Source organism: Myxocyprinus asiaticus, chromosome 12, assembly GCF_019703515.2.
Source record: "Myxocyprinus asiaticus isolate MX2 ecotype Aquarium Trade chromosome 12, UBuf_Myxa_2, whole genome shotgun sequence".
Lineage (NCBI taxonomy): Eukaryota > Metazoa > Chordata > Actinopteri > Cypriniformes > Catostomidae > Myxocyprinus > Myxocyprinus asiaticus.
The window spans coordinates 15042004-15063930 of NC_059355.1; the positions used below are offsets into that span (position 1 = coordinate 15042004).

The 21927-nt window shown below is 39.3% G+C and overlaps 1 protein-coding gene across 6 annotated transcripts in view; it reads right to left on the bottom strand.

Moving 5' to 3' along the window:
* Positions 1-354: 354 nt before the first annotated feature.
* The window catches only part of LOC127449057 (activin receptor type-2A-like), a 47466-nt gene continuing 25893 nt past the window's right edge, over positions 355-21927 (bottom strand). For 3 of the 6 annotated variants that reach the window (XM_051712165.1, XM_051712164.1, XM_051712163.1), the window contains exons 6-13: positions 19132-19155; positions 17021-17164; positions 15411-15554; positions 13438-13583; positions 13221-13335; positions 9883-10021; positions 9666-9796; positions 7105-7477 (exon numbers count right to left, since the gene is read on the bottom strand). In XM_051712165.1, coding sequence (XP_051568125.1) covers positions 7160-7477; positions 9666-9796; positions 9883-10021; positions 13221-13335; positions 13438-13583; positions 15411-15554; positions 17021-17164; positions 19132-19155 — 1161 coding nt within the window. In that variant the 3' untranslated portion in view covers positions 7105-7159. Of the gene's footprint in view, positions 1120-7104; positions 7478-9665; positions 9797-9882; positions 10022-13220; positions 13336-13437; positions 13584-15410; positions 15555-17020; positions 17165-19131; positions 19156-21927 lie in introns of those variants that run through there. The other 3 variants (XM_051712168.1, XM_051712169.1, XM_051712167.1) reach the window with 3 other exon arrangements.

Here is a 21927-nt window from a genome sequence, read left to right on the forward strand (position 1 = left end):
ACACGATTGGCTGATTAGATAATCGCATGGATGATTGTTGGTGCCAGATGGGCTGGTTTGAGTATTTCTGTAACTGCTGATCTCCTGGGATTTTCACACACAACAGTCTCTAGAATTTATTCAGAATGGTGCCAAAAACATCCAGTGAGGGGCAGTTCTGCAGATGGAAACGCCTTGTGGATGAGAGAGATCAACAGAGAACGGCCAAACTGGTTCGAACTGTAGTCTACGGTAACACAGATAACTGCTCTGTACAATTGTGGTGAGAAGAATATCATCCCAGAATGCTATTCTGAGATGCGGGTTGGCGCTCTTTTGGCAGCACGAGGGGACCCATACACAATATTTGGCAGGTGGTTTTAATGTTGTGGCTGAGCGCTGTATATATATATATATATATATATATATATATATATATATGTTTTCATTGTAATTATAGCTATGTTGCAAAACATTAGTTTAAATTTGTCAAATTACGTTGAATTGCAATTCAGTAAATTCTTCGTGTCATTCCAATTCAAAGTCCTGTGGGGTGTGGCTAATTCAATTTAAAATCACACTCTTGATTGGAAAGTGAGCAATTCTTAAATTCGGAATTTTGCCCAGCCCTGATTGGCATAACTGTAAAGATTTGCAGAACCAAATGCAGTCCCGAATAGTTTTGCCCTTTTTATACTAAAATAACATGAATGTTTTTTGTTTTTTCTTAGTTTCAGTTGTTTCTTAGAAAAAGTCTTTCTTTTATGCATAAGAAAGTTTTGGTGCAAACAGAGATGTCCACTACATGTTTTAACTCTCGGCTCTTGAGTTCCTCTGTGCATTTGAAACGTTTCTCCTCTTGTTTTGCATGTAAGGAGTCATTTGAAGTCTGTTTTGTTTCTGTATCAGTCAAGCGCTGCATTTCAATTGGCTGAGAGAACAGCATCATAGGCTGGACTCTTTGGGGGGGAAATCCAGGTTGGTAACCATGGTGATAACAGAGAGGATGTCGTCAGGGGCAATGAGGTTGGTGTTGCGTTGCATTGAGATAATGCGTTCCTCCACACAGCCGGCAGACAGACGCGCCTCGGCTTCATGGTCCCAACACTCTTCTATCGTCTCACAGAGCGTCGCCAAACCCTGAAATATTGCACAGACATAAAGCACATATTTGATAAAATGCAGCATTTTATATGTGCTGGCTGAACACAGTAAACAAGAATAAACATCCAAAATAAACACCATGCCACATCACCAGCCATTTCCTACTACTGTATATATTTATTGCATGGCTCTCTGGAATACTTGATTCAGATTGATCAAAAGTACCATCCTGCGGTCTGATATTAACTAATATCTGTATATTAAGTGATATCAGACCAGTAATATCTATCTATCTATCTATCTATATCTATATATATATATATATATATATATACACACACACACACACTCTACCAGTCAAAACTTTTGAAACACTTGACTGAAATGTTTCTCATGATCTTAAAAATCTTTTGATCTGAAGGCGTATGCTTAAATGTTTGAAATTTGTTTTGTAGACAAAAATATAATTGTGCCACCATATTAATTTATTTCATTATAAAACTATTTATTGAAATTGATGACTTGGACCAAATAATAAAGAAAAGCAGCCAATAAGTGCCCAACATAGATGGGAACTCCTTCAATACTGTTTAAAAAGCATCCCAAGGTGATACCTCAAGAAGTTGGTTGAGAAAATGTCAAGAGTACATGTCTGCAAATTCTAGGCAAAGGGTGACTACTTTGAAGATGCTAAAATATAACACAGTTTTGATTTATTTTGGATTTTGTTTAGTCAAAACATAATTCCCATAGTTCCATTTATGTTATTCCATAGTTTTGATGACTTTACTATTATTCTAAAATGTGAAGAAAAAAAAATTATAATAGTGACACACTACCGGTCAAAAGTTTTGAAACACTTACTCATTCTTTATTATAATTTTTTTTTCACATTTTAGAATAATAGTAAAGTCATATATATACATACGGTGGTATGAAAAAGTGTTTGCCCCCTTCCTGATTTCTTATTTTTTTGCATGTTTGTCACACTTAAATGTTTCAGATCATCAAACAAGTTTAAATATTAGTCAAAGATAACACAAGTAAACACAAAATGCAGTTTTTAAATGAAGGTTGTTATTATTAAGGGAAAACAAAATCCAAACCTACATGGCCCTGTGTGAAAAAGTGTTTGCCCCACCTGTTAAAACATAACTGTGGTTTATCACACCTGAGTTCAATTTCTCTAGCCACACCCAGGCCTGATTACTGCCACACCTGTTCTCAATCAAGAAATCACTTAAATAGGACCTGCCTGACAAAGTGAAGTAGACCAAAAGATCTTCAAAAGCTAGACATCATGCCGAGATCCAAAGAAATTCAGGAACAAATGAGAAAGAAAGTAATTGAGATCTATCAGTCTGGAAAAGGTTATAAAGCCATTTCTAAAGCTTTGGGACTCCAGAGAACCACGGTGAGAGCCATTATCCACAAATGGCGAAAACATGGAACAGTGGTGAACCTTCCCAGGAGTGGCCGGCCAACCAAAATGACCCCAAGAGTGCAGCGATGACTCATCCAAGAGGTCACAAAAGACCCCACAACAACATCCAAAGAACTGCAGGCCTCACTTGCCTCAGTTAAGGTCAGTGTTCATGACTCCACCATAAGAAAGAGACTGGACAAAAATGGCCTGCATGGCAGAGTTCCAAGATGAAAACCACTGTTGAGCAAAAAGAACATTAAGGCTCGTCTCATTTTTGCCAGAAAACATCTTGATGATCCCCAAGACTTTTGGGAAAATACTCTGTGGACTGACGAGACAAAAGTTGAACTTTTTGGAAGGTGTGTGTCCCATTACATCTGGCGTAAAAGTAACACCACATTTCAGAAAAAGAACATCATACCAACAGTAAAATATGGTGGTGGTAGTGTGATGGTTTGGGGCTGTTTTGCTGCTTCAGGACCTGGAAGACTTGCTGTGATAAATGGAACCATGAATTCTGCTGTCTACCAAAAAATCCTGAAGGAGAATGTCCGGCCATCTGTTCGTTACCTCAAGCTGAAGCGAACTTGGGGTCTGCAGCAGGACAATGATCCAAAACACACCAGCAAGTCCACCTCTGAATGGCTGAAGAAAAACAAAATGAAGACTATGGAGTGGCCTAGTCAAAGTCCTGACCTGAATCCTATTGAGATGCTGTGGCATGACCTTAAAAAGGCAGTTCATGCTCGAAAACCCTCCAATGTGGCTGAATTACAACAATTCTGCAAAGATGAGTGGGCCAAAATTCCTCCACAGCGCTGTAAAAGACTCATTGCAAGTTATCGCAAACGCTTGATTGCAGTTGTTGCTGCTAAGGGTAGCCCAACCAGTTATTAGGTTTAGGGGGCAATCACTTTTTCACACAGGGCCATGTAGGTTTGGATTTTGTTTTCCCTTAATAATAACAACCTTCATTTAAAAACTGCATTTTGTGTTTACTTGTGTTATCTTTGACTAATATTTAAACTTGTTTGATGATCTGAAACATTTAAGTGTGACAAACATGCAAAAAAATAAGAAATCAGGAAGGGGGTAAACACTTTTTCACACCACTGTGTATGTATATGTATATATAATATATATATAAAAGAAACACAAGGGGGACATACACAATATTAGGCAGACGGTTTTAATGTTGTGGCTAATCGGTGTGTATATATATATATATATATATATACAGGTGCATCTCAATAAATTAGAATGTCGTGGAAAAGTTCATTTATTTCAGTAATTCAACTCAAATTGTGAAACTCGTGTATTAAATAAATTCAGTGCACACAGACTGAAGTAGTTTAAGTCTTTGGTTCTTTTAATTGTGATGATTTTGGCTCACATTTAACAAAAACCCACCAATTCACTATTTCAAAAAATTAGAATATGGTGACATGCCAATCAGTTAATCAACTCAAAACACCTGCAAAGGTTTCCTGAGCCTTCAAAATGGTCTCTCAGTTTGGTTCACTAGGCTACACAATCATGGGGAAGACTGCTGATCTGACAGTTGTCCAGAAGACAATCATTGACACCCTTCACAAGGAGGGTAAGCCACAAACATTCATTGCCAAAGAAGCTGGCTGTTCACAGAGTGCTATATCCAAGCATGTTAACAGAAAGTTGAGTGGAAGGAAAAAGTGTGGAAGAAAAAGATGCACAACCAACCGAGAGAACCGCAGCCTTATGATTGTCAAGCAAAATCGATTCAAGAATTTGGGTGAACTTCACAAGGAATGGACTGAGGCTGGGGTCAAGGCATCAAGAGCCACCACACACAGACGTGTCAAGGAATTTGGCTACAGTTGTCGTATTCCTCTTGTTAAGCCACTCCTGAACCACAGTCAACGTCAGAGGCGTCTTACCTGGGCTAAGGAGAAGAAGAACTGGACTGTTGCCCAGTGGTCCAAAGTCCTCTTTTCAGATGAGAGCAAGTTTTGTATTTCATTTGGAAACCAAGGTCCTAGAGTCTGGAGGAAGGGTGGAGAAGCTCATAGCCCAAGTTGCTTGAAGTCCAGTGTTAAGTTTCCACAGTCTGTGATGATTTGGGGTGCAATGTCATCTGCTGGTGTTGGTCCATTGTGTTTTTTGAAAACCAAAGTCACTGCACCCGTTTACCAAGAAATTTTAGAGCACTTCATGCTTCCTTCTGCTGACCAGCTTTTTAAAGATGCTGATTTCATTTTCCAGCAGGATTTGGCACCTGCCCACACTGCCAAAAGCACCAAAAGTTGGTTAAATGACCATGATGTTGGTGTGCTTGACTGGCCAGCAAACTCACCAGACCTGAACCCCATAGAGAATCTATGGGGTATTGTCAAGAGGAAAATGAGAAACAAGAGACCAAAAAATGCAGATGAGCTGAAGGCCACTGTCAAAGAAACCTGGGCTTCCATACCACCTCAGCAGTGCCACAAACTGATCACCTCCATGCCACGCCGAATTGAGGCAGTAATAAAGCAAAAGGAGCCCCTACCAAGTATTGAGTACATATAGAGTAAATGAACATACTTTCCAGAAGGCCAGCAATTCACTAAAAATGTTTTTTTTATTGGTCTTATGATGTATTCTAATTTTTTGAGATAGTGAATTGGTGGGTTTTTGTTAAATGTGAGCCAAAATCATCACAATTAAAAGAACCAAAGACTTAAACTACTTCAGTCTGTGTGCATTGAATTTATTTAATACACGAGTTTCACAATTTGAGTTGAATTACTGAAATAAATGAACTTTTCCACGACATTCTAATTTATTGAGATGCACCTGTATATATTATACACACACACACACACACACACACACACACAACAGTTAGTTCCAGTCCTCAAATCTGATTGGATGGGAGACATTCCATGAGTACTGATGTCTCAGAACATCAGCACTCAGACGCATCACTGTTTGTATCACTCCACTTGTGTTCAAATCTGATTGGATGGGAGACGTTCCATGAGTACTGATGTCTCAGAACATCAGCACTCAGACGCATCACTGTTTGTATCACTCCACTTGTGTTCAAATCTGATTGGACGGGAGACGTTCCATGAGTACTGATGTTTCAGAACATCAGCACTCAGACGCTTCACTGTTTGTATCACTCCGCTCGTGTTCAAATCTGATTGGACGGGAGACGTTCCATGAGTACTGATGTTTCAGAACATCAGCACTCAGATGCTTCACTGTTTGTATCACTCTGCTTCTGTTCATGCCATTCTAAACTAAATTGTAAGAGCAGTGCAGACGTGTAAAGAGCTAGATGTGTCTCTTTACATATATTTTTGTGACATTGTAATTTTAGCCAGCAGGTGGAGACAAAAAAAAAAAAAATGTTTGTGTGTAAATGCTGAAGTGACATGCATTTAGTCACCGGCAGCGCTGTCACTCAGTTAGTTAGTCAGTCAGTCAGTCAGTATTTTCATTAATCGGCACTCTGTGATTTCCCAGATTACTACTACACTACTAAAGTTGGGAAATAGTTTTAAACTAACAACTTCAGCATTAAGGCTCATCACAGCTGAGATACACAACAGACTGATTAATTACACAAACTCAAGGCGCTTACCCCTTGCCGGAGTTTTCACATTGGAGAGGACATACTGTTCAAAATGGTGGAGGACATTGCGGTTTCTATAGTGAATGACTCTTGCACACATGGCTACCACTAAATAGGGAGGAATACCCCTGCTTTAATGGCTATTTTTCCACAAAGAAAATAGGATGCATTTGACAAAAATAAAATTATCTTCAGAAAGTTGACTAACACACTTCAGCAGCTCTGCTTGGGAATGGCAACAGATGCAGGTGATCGCACATGCTCTCTCTCTCTCTCTCTCTCTCTCTCTCTCTCTCTCTCACTCACACACACACACACACACACACACATCCATCCTTGTTTCTCCAATAACTTGTTAGCAACAGCCTAAGCCGTGATACTAGTCCTAAAGTGACATTTTTGAGAGGCTTGGTCTCATCATTTGGTTTGAACCAGCAACGGCAGATTCTGATATGTCGCATAACATGCACAAATTTACTTGTTAATTGAACTGTTGTATATAAGCAATATCACACTCGCAATCGTGCTATATGGCCCTAAATCAGCACTCGGCCTGCGGCTGAATCACAGCAGTGCTGATGTAGGGCCATATCACACTCTTGCTCGTGTGATATTGCTTTTATATATATATATATATATATATATATATATATATATATATATATATATATATATATATACACTGTGTATATATATATACACACATTAACTTTTATTTACATTTAATAAAGATATATAAATTTACTAACATTTGCTACATACATACAGTGCCTGAATTCTTCTATTTTTGTATATTTTTCATGCTAATTTGTTTTAGATCTTCAAACGAGATACAAAACAAAGGCAACCTGAGTAAACACAAAATACAGTTTTCAATTTTTTTTTTATTGAAGCAAAAAAGTTATACAACACCTATATCACCCACGTTAAAACTAACTGCCACCTTAAACTTAATAGCTGGTTGTGCCACCTTTTGCAGCAACAACTGCAACCAAATACTTCCGATAACTGGAGATCAGTCTTTCGCAATGCTGTAGTGGAATTTTGGCCTACTCTTTTTGGCAGAACTGCTTTAGTTCAGCCACACTGGAGAGTTTTCGAGCATGAACTGCCCGTTCAAGGTCCTGCCACAGCATCTCAATCAGGTTCAAGTCAGGACTTTGACTAGACCACTCCAAAACTTTAATTTTGCTTCTTTTGAGCCATTCAGAGGTGGACTTACTCCTATGCTTTGGATCATTGTCTTGCTGCATAATCCAGTTGCGCCTGAGCTTCAACTCACGGACTGATGACCGGACATTCTCCTTTAGGATTTTCTGGTAGAGAGCAGAATTCATCTTTCCCTCAATTATTAAGTCACCCTGGCCCTGAAGAAGCAAAGCATCCCCACACATCACACTACCACCACCATGCTTGACCGTAGAACTAATATATATATATATTAGTACTGTCGAAGTTAACTCATTATTAATGCGTTAAAGCAAAATTCTCAAAATGCCACAACATTTTTAATGCCGTTAACGTGTAATATGACCCTTTGAATAAACCGTAGTTTATGAGAAGTGAGTCAATTCATGCAAACGCCACTAATGTCACAAGCACTGACCGTCGGGAAAATAGATGGTGGGAGACATTATGCTGAGACCAGCACCAAGCATTTTATCTATGTAGTACAGCATAGTGATGGGAAGATCGGATAATTTTACTGACTTGAATCTTTGAGTCTTTTTCAAGTCATATAGTTCATTTCATCCATTTGAGCAGAATTAAATTAAAATGTTACATTTTCAATAGCCAAATCCCCCCAACACGTCTACTTACGCAAACTTTGATTATAGTCCCAATAAGGAAAAATGTATAATGCAGCCAAGGACAAATTATGAGAGACAAATGATTAGTTTACCTCTGGATTGAATCTTCTTGTCTGAGTCGTTCGTTCTTTTGTCATGTGACAGCCATATGTGAGAAGAGGCAAACTAATCATTTCTGTTTCGTGTGTGTGCGATGCATAGTGTATACGGCTGTCACATGACAAAAGAACAAACGACTTGGACCAAAAGAGTTGAAAGGTGAACTAATAATTTCTGTTTCCTGTAAAGCACCTATGCGGTTTTCACGTAACAAACGAACGGAGGTTGCGCAATGCACATGCATGGTCAACACAAAATGAACGAATCACTCTCTGAGACTACTCGTTCTTCTGAGTCTAAATGAATGAATCGTTCATGAACGACCCATCACTAGTACAGCGGTAGAACATGCCCGCAAAGCACAGATAGAGCTCCTAACATTGTAACATCATTGCAGCGGCAAGACAGCTGCCATTTGAACACCAGCCTTGCACTGTGAGGTGCGGTGCGAGCGCAAGGCAAAAGTTGCGAGGCGCGGTGCGAGCGCGAAGTGAAAGTGTGAGCGCGAGGCGGTCGTCTGTGTTCCGCGACTACTACCGGGTCCATGAATAACATATAACATGTGAGTAAGGACAGCCAGTGGAGTTTCTGGTGCCCCCCTAGGGAGTTGGTGCCTTACGCAGACTGTGTAATATGCGTATAGGGAGCGGCAGTACTGAATACTGACTAACGGAAACCCTGCTGCTGTCTCCAAGGTTCTGTCACAGCGTCTCTGTTTGATAGTGCACTAGCCAATGCAGAAGTTGGAGTTATTGCTGGAAACCAGCAGGTAATCTACACTGTCATTAACCCATTTAATCCCACCGGTAACAATTGTGACCGGGGTCTAAAAGGAGTTTTTGATGTATTTTGCACAGAGTTGTGAATTGTAAATGACAGTGTAGACTTTTTTGCATGTCCATAAAAAGAAGCAAGTAAATCCTGCCATAATACACTTACAACTATCATATTTTGTACATACTTTGAATTGAGTTGTGCTGTGTTCATTTTCTTTTGTTCAGCTCTGTTGGTGGGGTAGGTTTTGTGTGGATGACTGAAAAATACATCTGGATGAAGCATATTTTGTCCACTCGTGTTTATAAAGATATTGCGATTAATCGGGATTAACGGAAATAAATTTTTATGCGATTAATCGCGATTAAATATTTGAATCGTTTGACAGCCCTAATATATATATATTTTTTTACATTAATTAATTAATTTAATTAATTTTAATTTTCTTTATTTATCACACATTATACATTTGCACATATACAGTGAAATTCTTCTTTTTCACATATCCCAGCTAGGCTGGGGTCAGAGTGCAGGGTTAGCCATGATACGGCGCCCCTGGAGCAGATAGGGTCAAGGGCCTTGCTCAAGGGCCCAACAGTGGCATCTTGGTGGTGCTGGGGCTTGAACCCCCAACCTTCTGATCAGTAACCCAGAGCCTTAACCGCTGAGCCACCACTGCCCCTATACAGTATATACTGTGTTTTAATTAATTTTAATTAACTTTAATGTGTGTGTGTGTGTGTGTGTGTGTGTGTGTGTGTGTATATATATATATATATATATATTATATATAAATACCGTATGTGTGTACATATACAGTATATAGTGAGTTTCTCTGAGAGTACGCCTTTTGTTTGTGTGTGTATAGTACCGTATGTTTGAGCCAGTGTTCTCTAAATGTCGGTCTGAGTTTCTTGTGCACGACGACTTCCTGCATGTCCTCGAGTGACGGATGAAGCCCCGCCTCCTCTTCAAACGGCAGTGAGAACTTGTCCACTGGCCCTGCGACACAAACACACGGATCACACCTAAACACACGCACACTCGTGACAGTACACACTGAAGTGTGGTTAATGAGTATTTGTTACCATCGGCCGCTGTACAGCGTGTGGCGAGTTCCCACAGCACCAGACCCACAGCGTACATGTCGATTCTGAGAAACGCATCACGCTGGAAACTAATCGCCCCTTCTAACACTTCCGGAGCCATGTAGCGCCGCGTGCCCACCTTTAAAACACAACAACACTGTGAGTTCCTGCCAGTGTTACAAATTATCACCACCAGCCTCATCAACTTTAAATTAGTTTACTATTAGACTAAACCGTATAGAATTCCCATACTTTTCTTGTGTTACGTTGATGATTTTACTATTATAATTCTAAATATTTATGGTAATGCTTAAAATACCAACATGTGTGGATTTGTTTTTGATGACATTAGGTAACACTGGCTATATAAAAAAATAATATCTTACAAAAATATACACTACCTTTAACTAGGGCTGGGCGATGTGGCTCCAAATATTATTTCTAAATTTTTTTCAGCCTACTGACGATATTCAAAATATATCTTTGGTAAGACTTTACAATAAGGTTCAATTTGTTAATGCATTAGGTATCATGAACAAACAATGAACAATTAATTTTTAACATCCTTTATTAATCTTTGTCAATGTTAGTTTACAAAAATACAATTGTTTATTGTTAGTTCATGTTAACAAATGGAATCTTATTGTAAAGTGTCACCATATCTCACTGATATTGATTTGACCGTTTACAGTGTTTCTCATTACAGAATCTGGTAAAACGCAGCCGTCTCCTCCATTTCTGTGATACTGTGTTCTGTTTTTCGATTTGTATAACTTGTAGCAATTACAATTGTTTGGAATAGCGAGAATTGTGAACCTGCAGCACTTTTCACAATGCGTGTGAAGTGCTCTGAGAATGCTGAAAAAAGCATTTTATCATGAGCCCCGCGTGTGCGCACAGAACAGGGCGCCACCCATTTACTCTGAAGCACACACTAATTCAATTAATTTGCACCCTTTTGCTGTTTAATAATCGAACATTACCATATCACGATTTTGGTGTTATTTTGTTTAATTGTGCAGCCCTGAAGGATTGTGAAATTAATTTAATCTCTTTAGTAAACATAGTTGCCAAACAAAAAGATAATTAAAATGATTGCGATGATATTGTGAATATTCAGTATATCGGCCAGCACTACCTTTAACTGTTAAGGCCAATGCAATTTGGTTCTTTTTACATGACGTCACAACCGTGAAGTCAGAGCTTTTATTGAATTCCGAGTTTACAACTAGTAATTAGAGGTGAACATTTTGTACAAGACGGACTCTCGTAATTATGGTAATTCCATAATTATGGCAACAATATGAACGCATCATCACATACAGTTGAAGTCAGAAGTTTACATACACTTAGGATGAAGTCATTAAAACTCATTTTTTAACATGATTATCTCAAATATTAACTCATTACATATTAGCAAACTATAGTTTTGACAATGCTTTGTGCATGGCACGAGTAATTTTTCCAATTGTTTACAGACAGATTGTTTCACTTTTAATTGACTATATCACAATTCCAGTGGGTCAGAAGTTTACATACTCTACGTTAACTGTGCCTTTAAGCAGCTTGGAAAATTCCAGAAAAAGATGTCAAGTCTTTTTGCAATCAGCCAATTAGCTTCTGATAGGCTAATTGGAGTCAATTGGAGGTGTACCTGTGGATGTATTTTAAGGCCTACCTTCAAACTCAGTGCCTCTTTGCTTGACATGTTAAAATCAAAAGAAATCAGCCAAGACCTCAGAAAAAAAAAAAGTGGACCTCCACAAGTCTGGTTCATCCTTGGGAGCAATTTCCAAATGCCTGAAGGTACAACGTTCATCTGTACAAACAATAGTACGAAAGTATAAACACCATGGGACCACGCAGCCATCATACCGCTCAGGAAGGAGACATATTCTGTCTCCTAGAGATGAACGTAGTTTGGTGCGAAAAGTGCAAATCAATCCCAGAACAACAGCAAGGGACCTTGTGAAAATGTTGGAGGAAACAGGTAGACAAGTATTGAAATCCACAGTAAATCAAGTAAGGGCTGCTCAACAAGGAAGAAGCCACTGCTCCAAAACCACCATAAAAAAGCCAGACTACAGTTTGCAAGTGCACATGGGGACAAAGATCTTACTTTTTGGAGAAATGTCCTCTGGTCTGATGTATCTAAAATTGAACTGTTTGGCCATAATGACCATTGTTATGTTTGGTGGAAAAAGGGTGAGGCTTGCAAGCCAAAGTACACCATCCCAACCGTGAAGAATGGGGGTGGCAGTATCATGTTGTGGGGGTGCTTTGCTGCAGGAGGGACTGGTGTACTTCACAAAATAGATGGCTTCATGAGGAAGGAAAATTATGTGGATATATTGAAGCATCATCTCAAGACATCAGCCAGGAAGTTAAAGCTTGGTCGCAAATGGGTCTTCCAAATGGACAATGACCCCAAGCATACCTCCAAAGTTGTGGCAAAATGGCTTAAGGACAACAAAGTCAAGGTATTGGAGTGGCCATCGCAAAGCCCTGACCTCAATCTGATAGAAAATGTGTGGGCAGAACTGAAAAAATATGTGTGAGCAAGGAGGCCTACAAACCTGACTCGGTTACACCAGTTCTGTCTGGAGGAATGTACCAAAACTTATTGTGAGAAGCTTGTAGAAGGCTACCCAAAACATTTGACCCAAGTTATACAATTTAAAGGCAATGCTACCAAATACTAACAAAGTGTATGTAAACTTCTGACCCACTGGGTATGTGATGAAAGAAATAATAGCTGAAATAAATAATTCTCTCTACTATTATTTCACATTCTTAAAATAAATTAGTGATCCTAACTGACCTAAGACAGGGAATGTTTTCTACGATTTGTATTGTAAAAAGGAATTGTAAAAAACTGAGTTTAAATGTATTTGGCTAAGGTGTTTGTAAACTTCTGACTTCAGCTGTATCTAGTAACATTTTATAACAACAGCTGTAAAAATGTGTAACTAACAGTACTCTTTATTATTGTTTTTTTTTTTTTTAAACACCATGCCAGCTTCTATGGCTATTTTTTATAATGAAATCAGGTTAAAATATAATAATAATTTTAATAGTAGTTTTGGGTAAAAAACAAACAAAAAAACAACTAATTTGAAAGATATTTAAAATAGATTTTGAAAGAAAACTTGAGGAATACACCAGTCCAAAAAAAAAAAAAATTATTATACTACTAAATATTCCTATATCACAAACTATGTATTGAGCAATGTATTGTCAGATGAATTATATCTTAGATTAAAGCATGTGAATGACTGGAATATTTGTTTGCTTTGCTCTTGTTGTGAAACGACTTTCAAAACAAGAGTATTCCTCACCTGTCCGTGTGTGTCACCTGTCGATTTTCCTGCTTCAAATTTGAGCGCCAGGCCGAAGTCAGCAATACAGGTGGTTAAATCACTTTTCAACAACACATTTTTACTCTTGATATCCCTAAGAGAGAGAGAGAGAGCCTTAACCATGTGTCAACAAATAAGTGAAGACCACTAGATCACAACTGAAGACAGACTGTATTAACAGCCAATAGGATTGTACCTGTGTGCAATGGCAGGCTTGTGTCCATCCTTCAGATTGGGTACGTCCTCGTGTAAATACGCTAACCCGCGCACAAACGTCTGAGCGATCAGACACAGCTCATTCCAGGACACTACATTCGCCTTCAGGAAATCTGTCAATGAACCCTGAATAAACACAAAAATAACAGTAACACCTCAAACTGTGTGAATGGCTTATGTTTGGAATAACATAAACTCAGCAAAAAAAGAAACGTCCCTTTTTCAGGACACTGTATTTTAAAGATAATTTTGTACAAATCCAAATAACTTTACATATCTTTATTATAAAGTTTTTAAACAATGTTTTCCATGCTTGTTCAATGAACCATAAACAATTATTGAACATGCACCTGTGGAACGGTAGTCAAGACACTAACAGCTTACAGGCGGTAGGCAATTAAGGTCACAGTTATAAAAACTTAGGACACTAAAAAGACCTTTCTACTGACTCTAAAAAACACCAAAAGAAAGACGCCCAGGGTCCCTGCTCATCCGCGTGAACGTGCCTTAGGCATGCTGCATGGAGGTATGAGGACTGCAGATGTGGCCAGGGCAATAAATTACAATGTCTGTACTGTGAGACGCCTAAGACAGCGCTACAGGGAGACAGGAAGGACAGCTGATCATCCTCGCAGTGGCAGACCACGTGTAACAACACCTGCACAGGATCAGTACATCCGAATATCACACCTGCGGGACAGGTACAGGATGGCAACAACAACTGCCTGAGTTACACAAGGAATGCACAATTCCTCCATCAGTGCTCAGACTGTCTGCAATAGGCTGAGAGAGGCTGGACTAATGGCTTGTAGGCCTGTTGTAAGGCAGGTCCTTACCAGACATCACCGGCAATAACGTCGCCTATGGGCACAAACCCACCTTCGCTGGACCAGACAGGACTGGCAAAAAGTGCTCTTCACTGACGAGTCGCGGTTTTGTCTCACCAAGGGTGATGGTCGGACTCTCGTTTTTCGTCGAAGGAATGAGCGTTACACCAAGGCCTGTACTCTGGAGTGGGATCGATATGGAGGTGGAGGGTCCATCATGGTCTGGGGCGGTGTGTCACAGCATCATCGGACTGAGCTTGTTGTCATTGCAGGCAATCTCAACGCTGTGCGTTACAGGGAAGATATCCTCCTCCCTCATGTGGTACCCTTCCTGCAGGCTCATCCTGACATGACCCTCCAGCATAACAATGCCACCAGCCATACTGCATACGTTCTGTGTGTGATTTCCTACAAGACAGGAATGTCAGTGTTCTGCCATGGCCAGCGAAGAGCCCGGATCTCAATCCCATTGAGCATGTCTGAGACCTGTTGGATCGGAGGGTGAGGGCTAGGGCCATTCCCCCCAGAAATGTCTGGGAACTTGAAAGTGCCTTGGTGGAAGAGTGGGGTAACATCTCACAGCAAGAACTGGCAAATCTGGTGTAGTCCATGAGGAGGAAATGCACTGCAGTACTTAATGCAGCTGGTAGCCACACCAGATACTGACTGTTACTTTTCAGGGACACATTATTCCATTTCTGTTAGTCACATGTCTGTAAAACTTGTTCAGTTTATGTCTTAGTTGTTGAATCTTTTTATGTTCATACAAATATTTACACGTTAAGTTTGCTGAAAATAAAAACAGTTGAAAGTGAGAGGACATTTCTTTTTTACTGAGTTTACTCTACCATTTCTCATACTATTTTTGCACTATAATGCTGTGCACAGAATGGACACGCATTCCATGCATGAAATACCCTAATGAAATAAAAACAAAAAGTGTTGTTTTATAGAGCGAGACACAGTATTCCACAATGCTTGGCAATGTTTGGAATGGAATAAGCCTACTGTATACTGCTCAGTATACACTGAATACTGCCAATTATACACGTTATGCAACACTAAACATTTTAAAGAGTAGTATGTTACATTGTTTGAGTGAGTGTGTGTGTGTGCATTTCTGTACCTTCTCATGATAAGCTGTGATAAGCCAGAGTTCAATATCGACTCCATTCCCTCTTTTTTCTGCTCCGATGAAATGCAGGACGTTTTCATGTTTCATTCCACTCGCACTATAAATCTCATATTCATTCTGCCACGACTGCTTATTCTGTGAGAGATCACAATCAAACATGTGTAAATTTACATTTATTAAGTTCCAGCACTAAACTCTGATTGGATGGGCCACATTCAATGCTGTTGCAAAACAGTCGCTATATGCATACCCATGACCACACAGTTCAATTATGTTGGCTTGACAAAGCCAACATACTGTTACTCTACAAACTTGAAAAAATGTTTAGGGTTTTTTCAAAATCCCTTAACCGAAACCAAAATTTCTAAGATTGACGACTCCTAGCGCTTTAATGCTACATCCACCAAACTTGGTACAGACCTTCAGAATGTTCTGGAATAGTGTGCTACATCTTTTCTATCTGATCAGACTTACAGTTTTCACACAAAGTACGATCGACAATCTGAATAATTCCATAGAATTACATTGACGGAACGTTCAAACAGGCCCAAGGAATGCTTGTTAATTCAAACTCCAACTATCAAAAATTTAAATGTAAACAAACCCACAAAAGGTTTGATCTGCTTTAAATTGCTCTTTCTCTCTCTCTTTCTCTCTCTCTCTCTCTCTATCTGACTATGTGACAAACTTTTAAAACTAGTTTAAACTTCCAAACAAGGCTTTGTCAAGCCAACATCAAAGTTTTTCTAGTTCTATATTAATGAGCAAAGTTGCTAAGAAGCTTGTCAATTGTAAACAACCTCCACTTACACTAATGAACTACATGAAATGGGGGAATGATGGTTTATTGTATAATAATAATTATAATAAACACATGTAATTACTTATTGAACACTGGTGTGTATCTTTGTTACTACCACCATTTGATAAAATAACACACTGCTTAAATTTGTTGCATACATGCCTTAAACGGATAGTTCACCCAAAAATGGTCTCATCCACATGTTGTTCTAAATCAATATGACTTTCTTTCTTCCATGGAACACAAAACGAGACAAGGTTTATTAGCCATATATTTTAAGTAATTAGTAACTCCTGTCTGTCATGCTTTAAAAAGAACAAAAATAATACCACAAAACTATTGTAAAAGTAATCGATATGACTTATGCACTATATTCCAAATATTCATTGTGACAATATAAAGTATATAGGTTGATATTAATTTTCAAATCAAATCCTTAATAAAGTGCTGAAATCAAATATGGAGCCAATGTCGATAACAAACCTCAACATACCTGGCTTCAGAAGAATTGGAATACAGTGAATATTTATTTTTGTACCTTTTCCAAGCTTTTGTCCTTTTTAAAGATAAAAAAAGAAATAAAAAACTTTTATGTTCTATGGAAGGAAAGGCATATGGGTTTGGAACAACATGAGGGTGACCAAATCATGAAAGATTCTTTTCATTTTTAGGTGAACTATCCCTTTAATTCTGGTACAATGTTAGGCATATGCTATAATTGCTTTACAATTAATCTGTAAAAACTCATATGCTGAAGCTGTGACAAAAGTAAATGTGTTTTAAAAAATATCTCTGGTACCTGAACAGGGAAGATTTTGACAGCCACGTGTTCGTTCAGTAATTGTGCTTTCCAAACACAGCCGAAACGCCCCCTAGCCTTCACCTCCAGCAGCTGCAGCGGCTTCTGACCCAGTAAGGGGGAGGGAGGTGTCAGACAAGGATCCTTAACACAAGGAAACAATAAACAAAAAATTCAGAACACAGATTAATACTTTATATTTACTAGAGGTAGTACGACATATCGGTTTAACCAATTAAACTATGCCGATAGTTGCCGATATACTGTAAATATTTTTTTATTCTTCAGTGTTCCACAGTGTTGATTCTACAGTATATAACTGGCTGCTAAAGGTGAAATAAAAATTCAATTTCAAAATAAGAGTCTGTGGCTTTTTTTAAAGTTAAAATTCCTTCATTTTTTTCTGCTTATTATTGGTCATTTTTGTTGCACAATTAATTGCATCTGGGATTTTATTCATTTTAGACTCTTGAAGTGTATATATACAGATCAGCCACAACATTAAAACCACTGACAGGTAAAGGAATAACATTTATTATTTCGTTACAATGGCACCTGTCAAGGGGTGGGATATATTAGGCAGCAAGTGAACAGTCAGTTGTTGAATTTCATGTGTTGGAAGCAGGAAAAATGGGCAAGCGTAAGGATCAAGGCGACTTTGACAAGGGCCAAATTGTGATGGCAAGACAACTGGGTCAGAGCATCTCCAAAACGGCAGGTCTTGTGGGGTGTTCCCAGTATGCAGTGGTACCTACCAAAAGTGGTCCAAGGAAGGACAACCGGTGAACCAGCGATAGGGTCATGGGCACCCAAGGCTCATGGATGCACGTGGGACCGAAGGCTAGCCCATCTGGTCCGATCCCACAGAAGAGCTACTGTAGCACAAATTACGAAAAACTTAATGCTGGCCATGATAGAAAGGTGTCAGAACACAGTGCATCGCAGCTTGCTGTTTAGAAGCAGACCGGTCAGAGTACCCATGCTGACCCCTGTCCACCGCCTACAATGGGCACGTGTGCATCAAAACTGGGCCATGGAGCAATGGAAGAAGGTGGCCTGGTCTGATGAATCACGTTTTCTTTTAGATCACGTGGACAGCCGGGTGCATGTGCGTCCTTTACCTGGGGAAGCATGATGCACCATGTGAAGAAGGCAGGCCGATGGAGGAAGTGTTATGCTCTGGGCAATGTTCTGCTGGAAAACCTTGGGTCCAGGCATTCATGTGTATGTTACTTTAACATGTACCTCCTTCCTAAAGACTGTTGCAGACCACGTACACCCCTTCATGGCAAAGGTATTCCCTGATGGCAGTGGCCTCTTTCAGCAGGATAATGCACCCTGCCACTCTGCAAACATTGTTCAGGAATGGTTTGAGGAACATGACAAAGAGTTCAAGGTGTTGACTTGGCCTCCAAATTCCCCAGATCTCAATCCGATTGAGCATCTATGGGATGTGCTAGACAAACAAGTCCGATCCATGGAGGCCCCACCTCACAACTTACAGGACTTAAAGGATCTGCTGCTAACGTCTTGGTGCCGGATACCACAGGACACCTTCAGAGGTCTTGTGGAGTTCATGCCTCAACGGGTCAGAGCTGTTTTGGTGGCACAAGGGGGACCTACATGATATTAGTCAGGTGGATTTAACATTGTGGCTGATTGGTGTATCTGTGTTCATCATAATAAGGTAAGACTAAGAAATTTTCTTGCCATTCAATAAATAATTTATAAAAACTATTGTCTGATTAATCGGTTATCATCTTTTCCACCAGCTTAGTTATTGGTATTAGCAAAATCCACTACCAGTCGACCTCAAATATTTACATGTATTAGTTTGATGCTGTCTGTGACACAACCCCAACAAAAAATTCTAATAATTTTAAGACACAGCCTTTAACACACAAACATTGTTCTGACAAACACAGTTGTAATGCAGGAGAACTGAAATATTCATTCATGCGAGGTTAAGTGAATGACTTATGTGCAACAGAAGATGGCTGCATATACAAAACAACATCAAGCTACATCTCAATAACTCATTAAAAGAGGAGGATAATGAAAGAAATCCGATGACCATGAGAGAGATTTTCCTAAGTGAATAAAACTCTTACCTCTATCATGATATGAAAGGTGTGCTAGCAAAAGAGCAAGAGAAAGAATTTACATTTTCTAGCCAAAGCGGAACAAACAAACACTGTGGTGTGAATATGAAGGGATTAAAACCATCCCAAAATGAAAATGAGAGAGAGAAATATTGATATGCTGCATGAGCTGGTTTGGACACACATACACTTGGCATGCAGCTCCAAACAATCAAACCAAGGAACAGATCACTGTCACTTTCCAAAATGCTGAACAGCAATGAAAATGATATTAGAGCAAAGATTATCAAAGATAATTATTAATTATTAAAATCAATAGGACATTGAATAGAATCAACATTAGCTTTTTAATCCTATAAATCAACAATCATCAAAGAAAACCATCAATTATCAAATTCAATAGAATATTAGTTATTATCAAAGATAATTATTAATTAATAAAATCAATAGAACATTGATTTGAATTAACATTAGCTTATTGATCCTTCAAATCAACAATCATCAAAGATAATTGTCAAATAACAAAATCAACAGAAAATTCATTTAGATTAATATCGCCGTGGCACCACCCTGGAATCAGGGACTAATAACCAGACAGTAAAGCAGTCTCACTATAGGATTGTTCTCTTAGGAAAATCGACGTCCGGAGAACATCGGCATTCAAAAGGTAAACAATGAAGGCTTGAATCTGAGCACTGACATCCCCTGCCAGCCGCTGACACTGGTGCATGCAGAACAATACCAAAACACTTCTCTTTAAAGTATAACAAAGTTTATTGATGCAGTAATATCAATTAATAATCAATACAATTCAGTCAATAAACTTCCGACTTCCAACTACAAACTAAACAGTAACATGATTAGCCTATAATACATGAGAGGAAGGTATATGTGTGTGTGTGTGTGTGTGTGTGTGTGTGTGTGTGTGTGTGTGCGTGTGTGTGTGTTTGAACGGCTCATAATCCTTCCGTTGCAGTCGTTGGTTCTTTAATGGATAAACTCAGTGTGTCGGTCTCACCCGCGATGGCGGATAGGCACAAACAATCCAACGTGGTTGGACAACAACACAGCAAATCTCATTCGTGGTAACAGTATATTACAGTAATACCTTGAGTATTATTAGCAGCAATGAGTGGACTCAGCAGTCCATAAACTGCACAAGCAATAATGATACACAAGAATAACACACTATAATAATCTCTGCCCAGATGTAAACCTCTTACTTGGTCATGTGAAGACGCGGGTAGAATGTGTGTTCGTCCGTCGTTTGACTCCAACTTGGTTCCTCGAAGCTCGAGTGATGACGGGAGACGGCAGTACGGCAGCTGATTCTCAGCGGGTCGGCGGAGAAAACCAGCGAAGTCACCTCGGTTGAAAAGGGAAGAGAAATCTTCTTTCTTCACTTCTGCAGGCAAATGGGTGAGACCCGGATTGCTCGGCGGTCTCCTTCGGATCCTTTAGCAAGCTCGGTGGAACACACCGAAATCTAAACTCGTCCAACGAAATGGAGATCGTATGGCCAAAGTTTCAGGTATGTATGTTACTTCCTTGAGTAACGAGGCTACACCTGGGATCAGCAGGGCTACATCTAGATGCGGCACATACTGTCGCTGGAAGCAACGGCCAGAAAGATCTCTGAGGTTTTTATACTCCCGATGATGTCATGGTTGAGGGACGCGTTCTGTCATGCGCCTCATCCAACAGGAGTTGAGAGTTCGATCCTTCAGAATTTCACACATAGGTGTAAAGTGAGCAAGGCGTCATGGGATCTGCAGTCTGTTTTGGACTCCCTTTGTTTGATTTTGGCATGGTTGTTGTTATCAGGCTTTATGACTGTATGTAGGCCTCAGTCAGGCTTTATGACTTTATGTAGGCCTGCTTGGTCTCATATCTGAATAAATGAGGCCCAACACCATATAATTAAACATAACACTATTACTGGGCTGGCCTACAGTCAACAGAAATCCATTTTACAATTCATCAGTCTGTCCAAGGAAGATTTTCTCACAGGAAACATTCTTGCATTCCGTCTGTTCACATACATCCGTTTTTGAAGTGTCTCACTGTGGTTGCGTTGCATTTTTAACATCTCTAGCCATAAACACCATGATTTTAGGAAGCTGGGTCAAGTTATACGTAGCTTGAAACCTTTAAATAGCGTGTCATGAGACCCCCTCACTCTCTTAGATCAGATGTTGGTTTGTTACCTGTACAGCTGCACGTTGCACTGACTGCCCTCTGCTGACTGAGACTCGCAAAAAAATAAAGGTGCCACTTTCAGCTTGAATTGCTCCATTGGAAGAAAAATTTCTTATTAACGTGGCGTGATTAATTGCGTAAATTGTTTTAACATGTTTTTTTTTTTTATAATTAATTGCACTGATTAAGTGTGTTAAATTGACAGCCTTAAGCCCTATTCACATAGGATTAGTTTTATTTGGGGACGTGGGTTAATGTAATAGTTGCCAAAGCTTCTCAGTCATTTTAATCCCGTGCGAATTGGTCAAGTCAGTCATTTTTCCGGACTTTTAATGGAGTGCACGTTCCCGAGCCAGTAAAAATTACAGCATGTTTTACCTACTATAATACGGCCTGTAAAAATAACCCCTGGTAATATTAAACTGTGCAAATTGAAATGTTGGTAAAAAGCCCATAAATCTGCACTTTCCAGCCCTTGAGCACTTTAAATATCTCTGTTCCTTAAATTCTCCGAGTGTCTAAAGTGGATATTGGTCAAGAGAAGACCCCAGAAAATGTAAGACGCGCCTCACAACTTCAGATAACACTGACTGTTGCATTTGACTG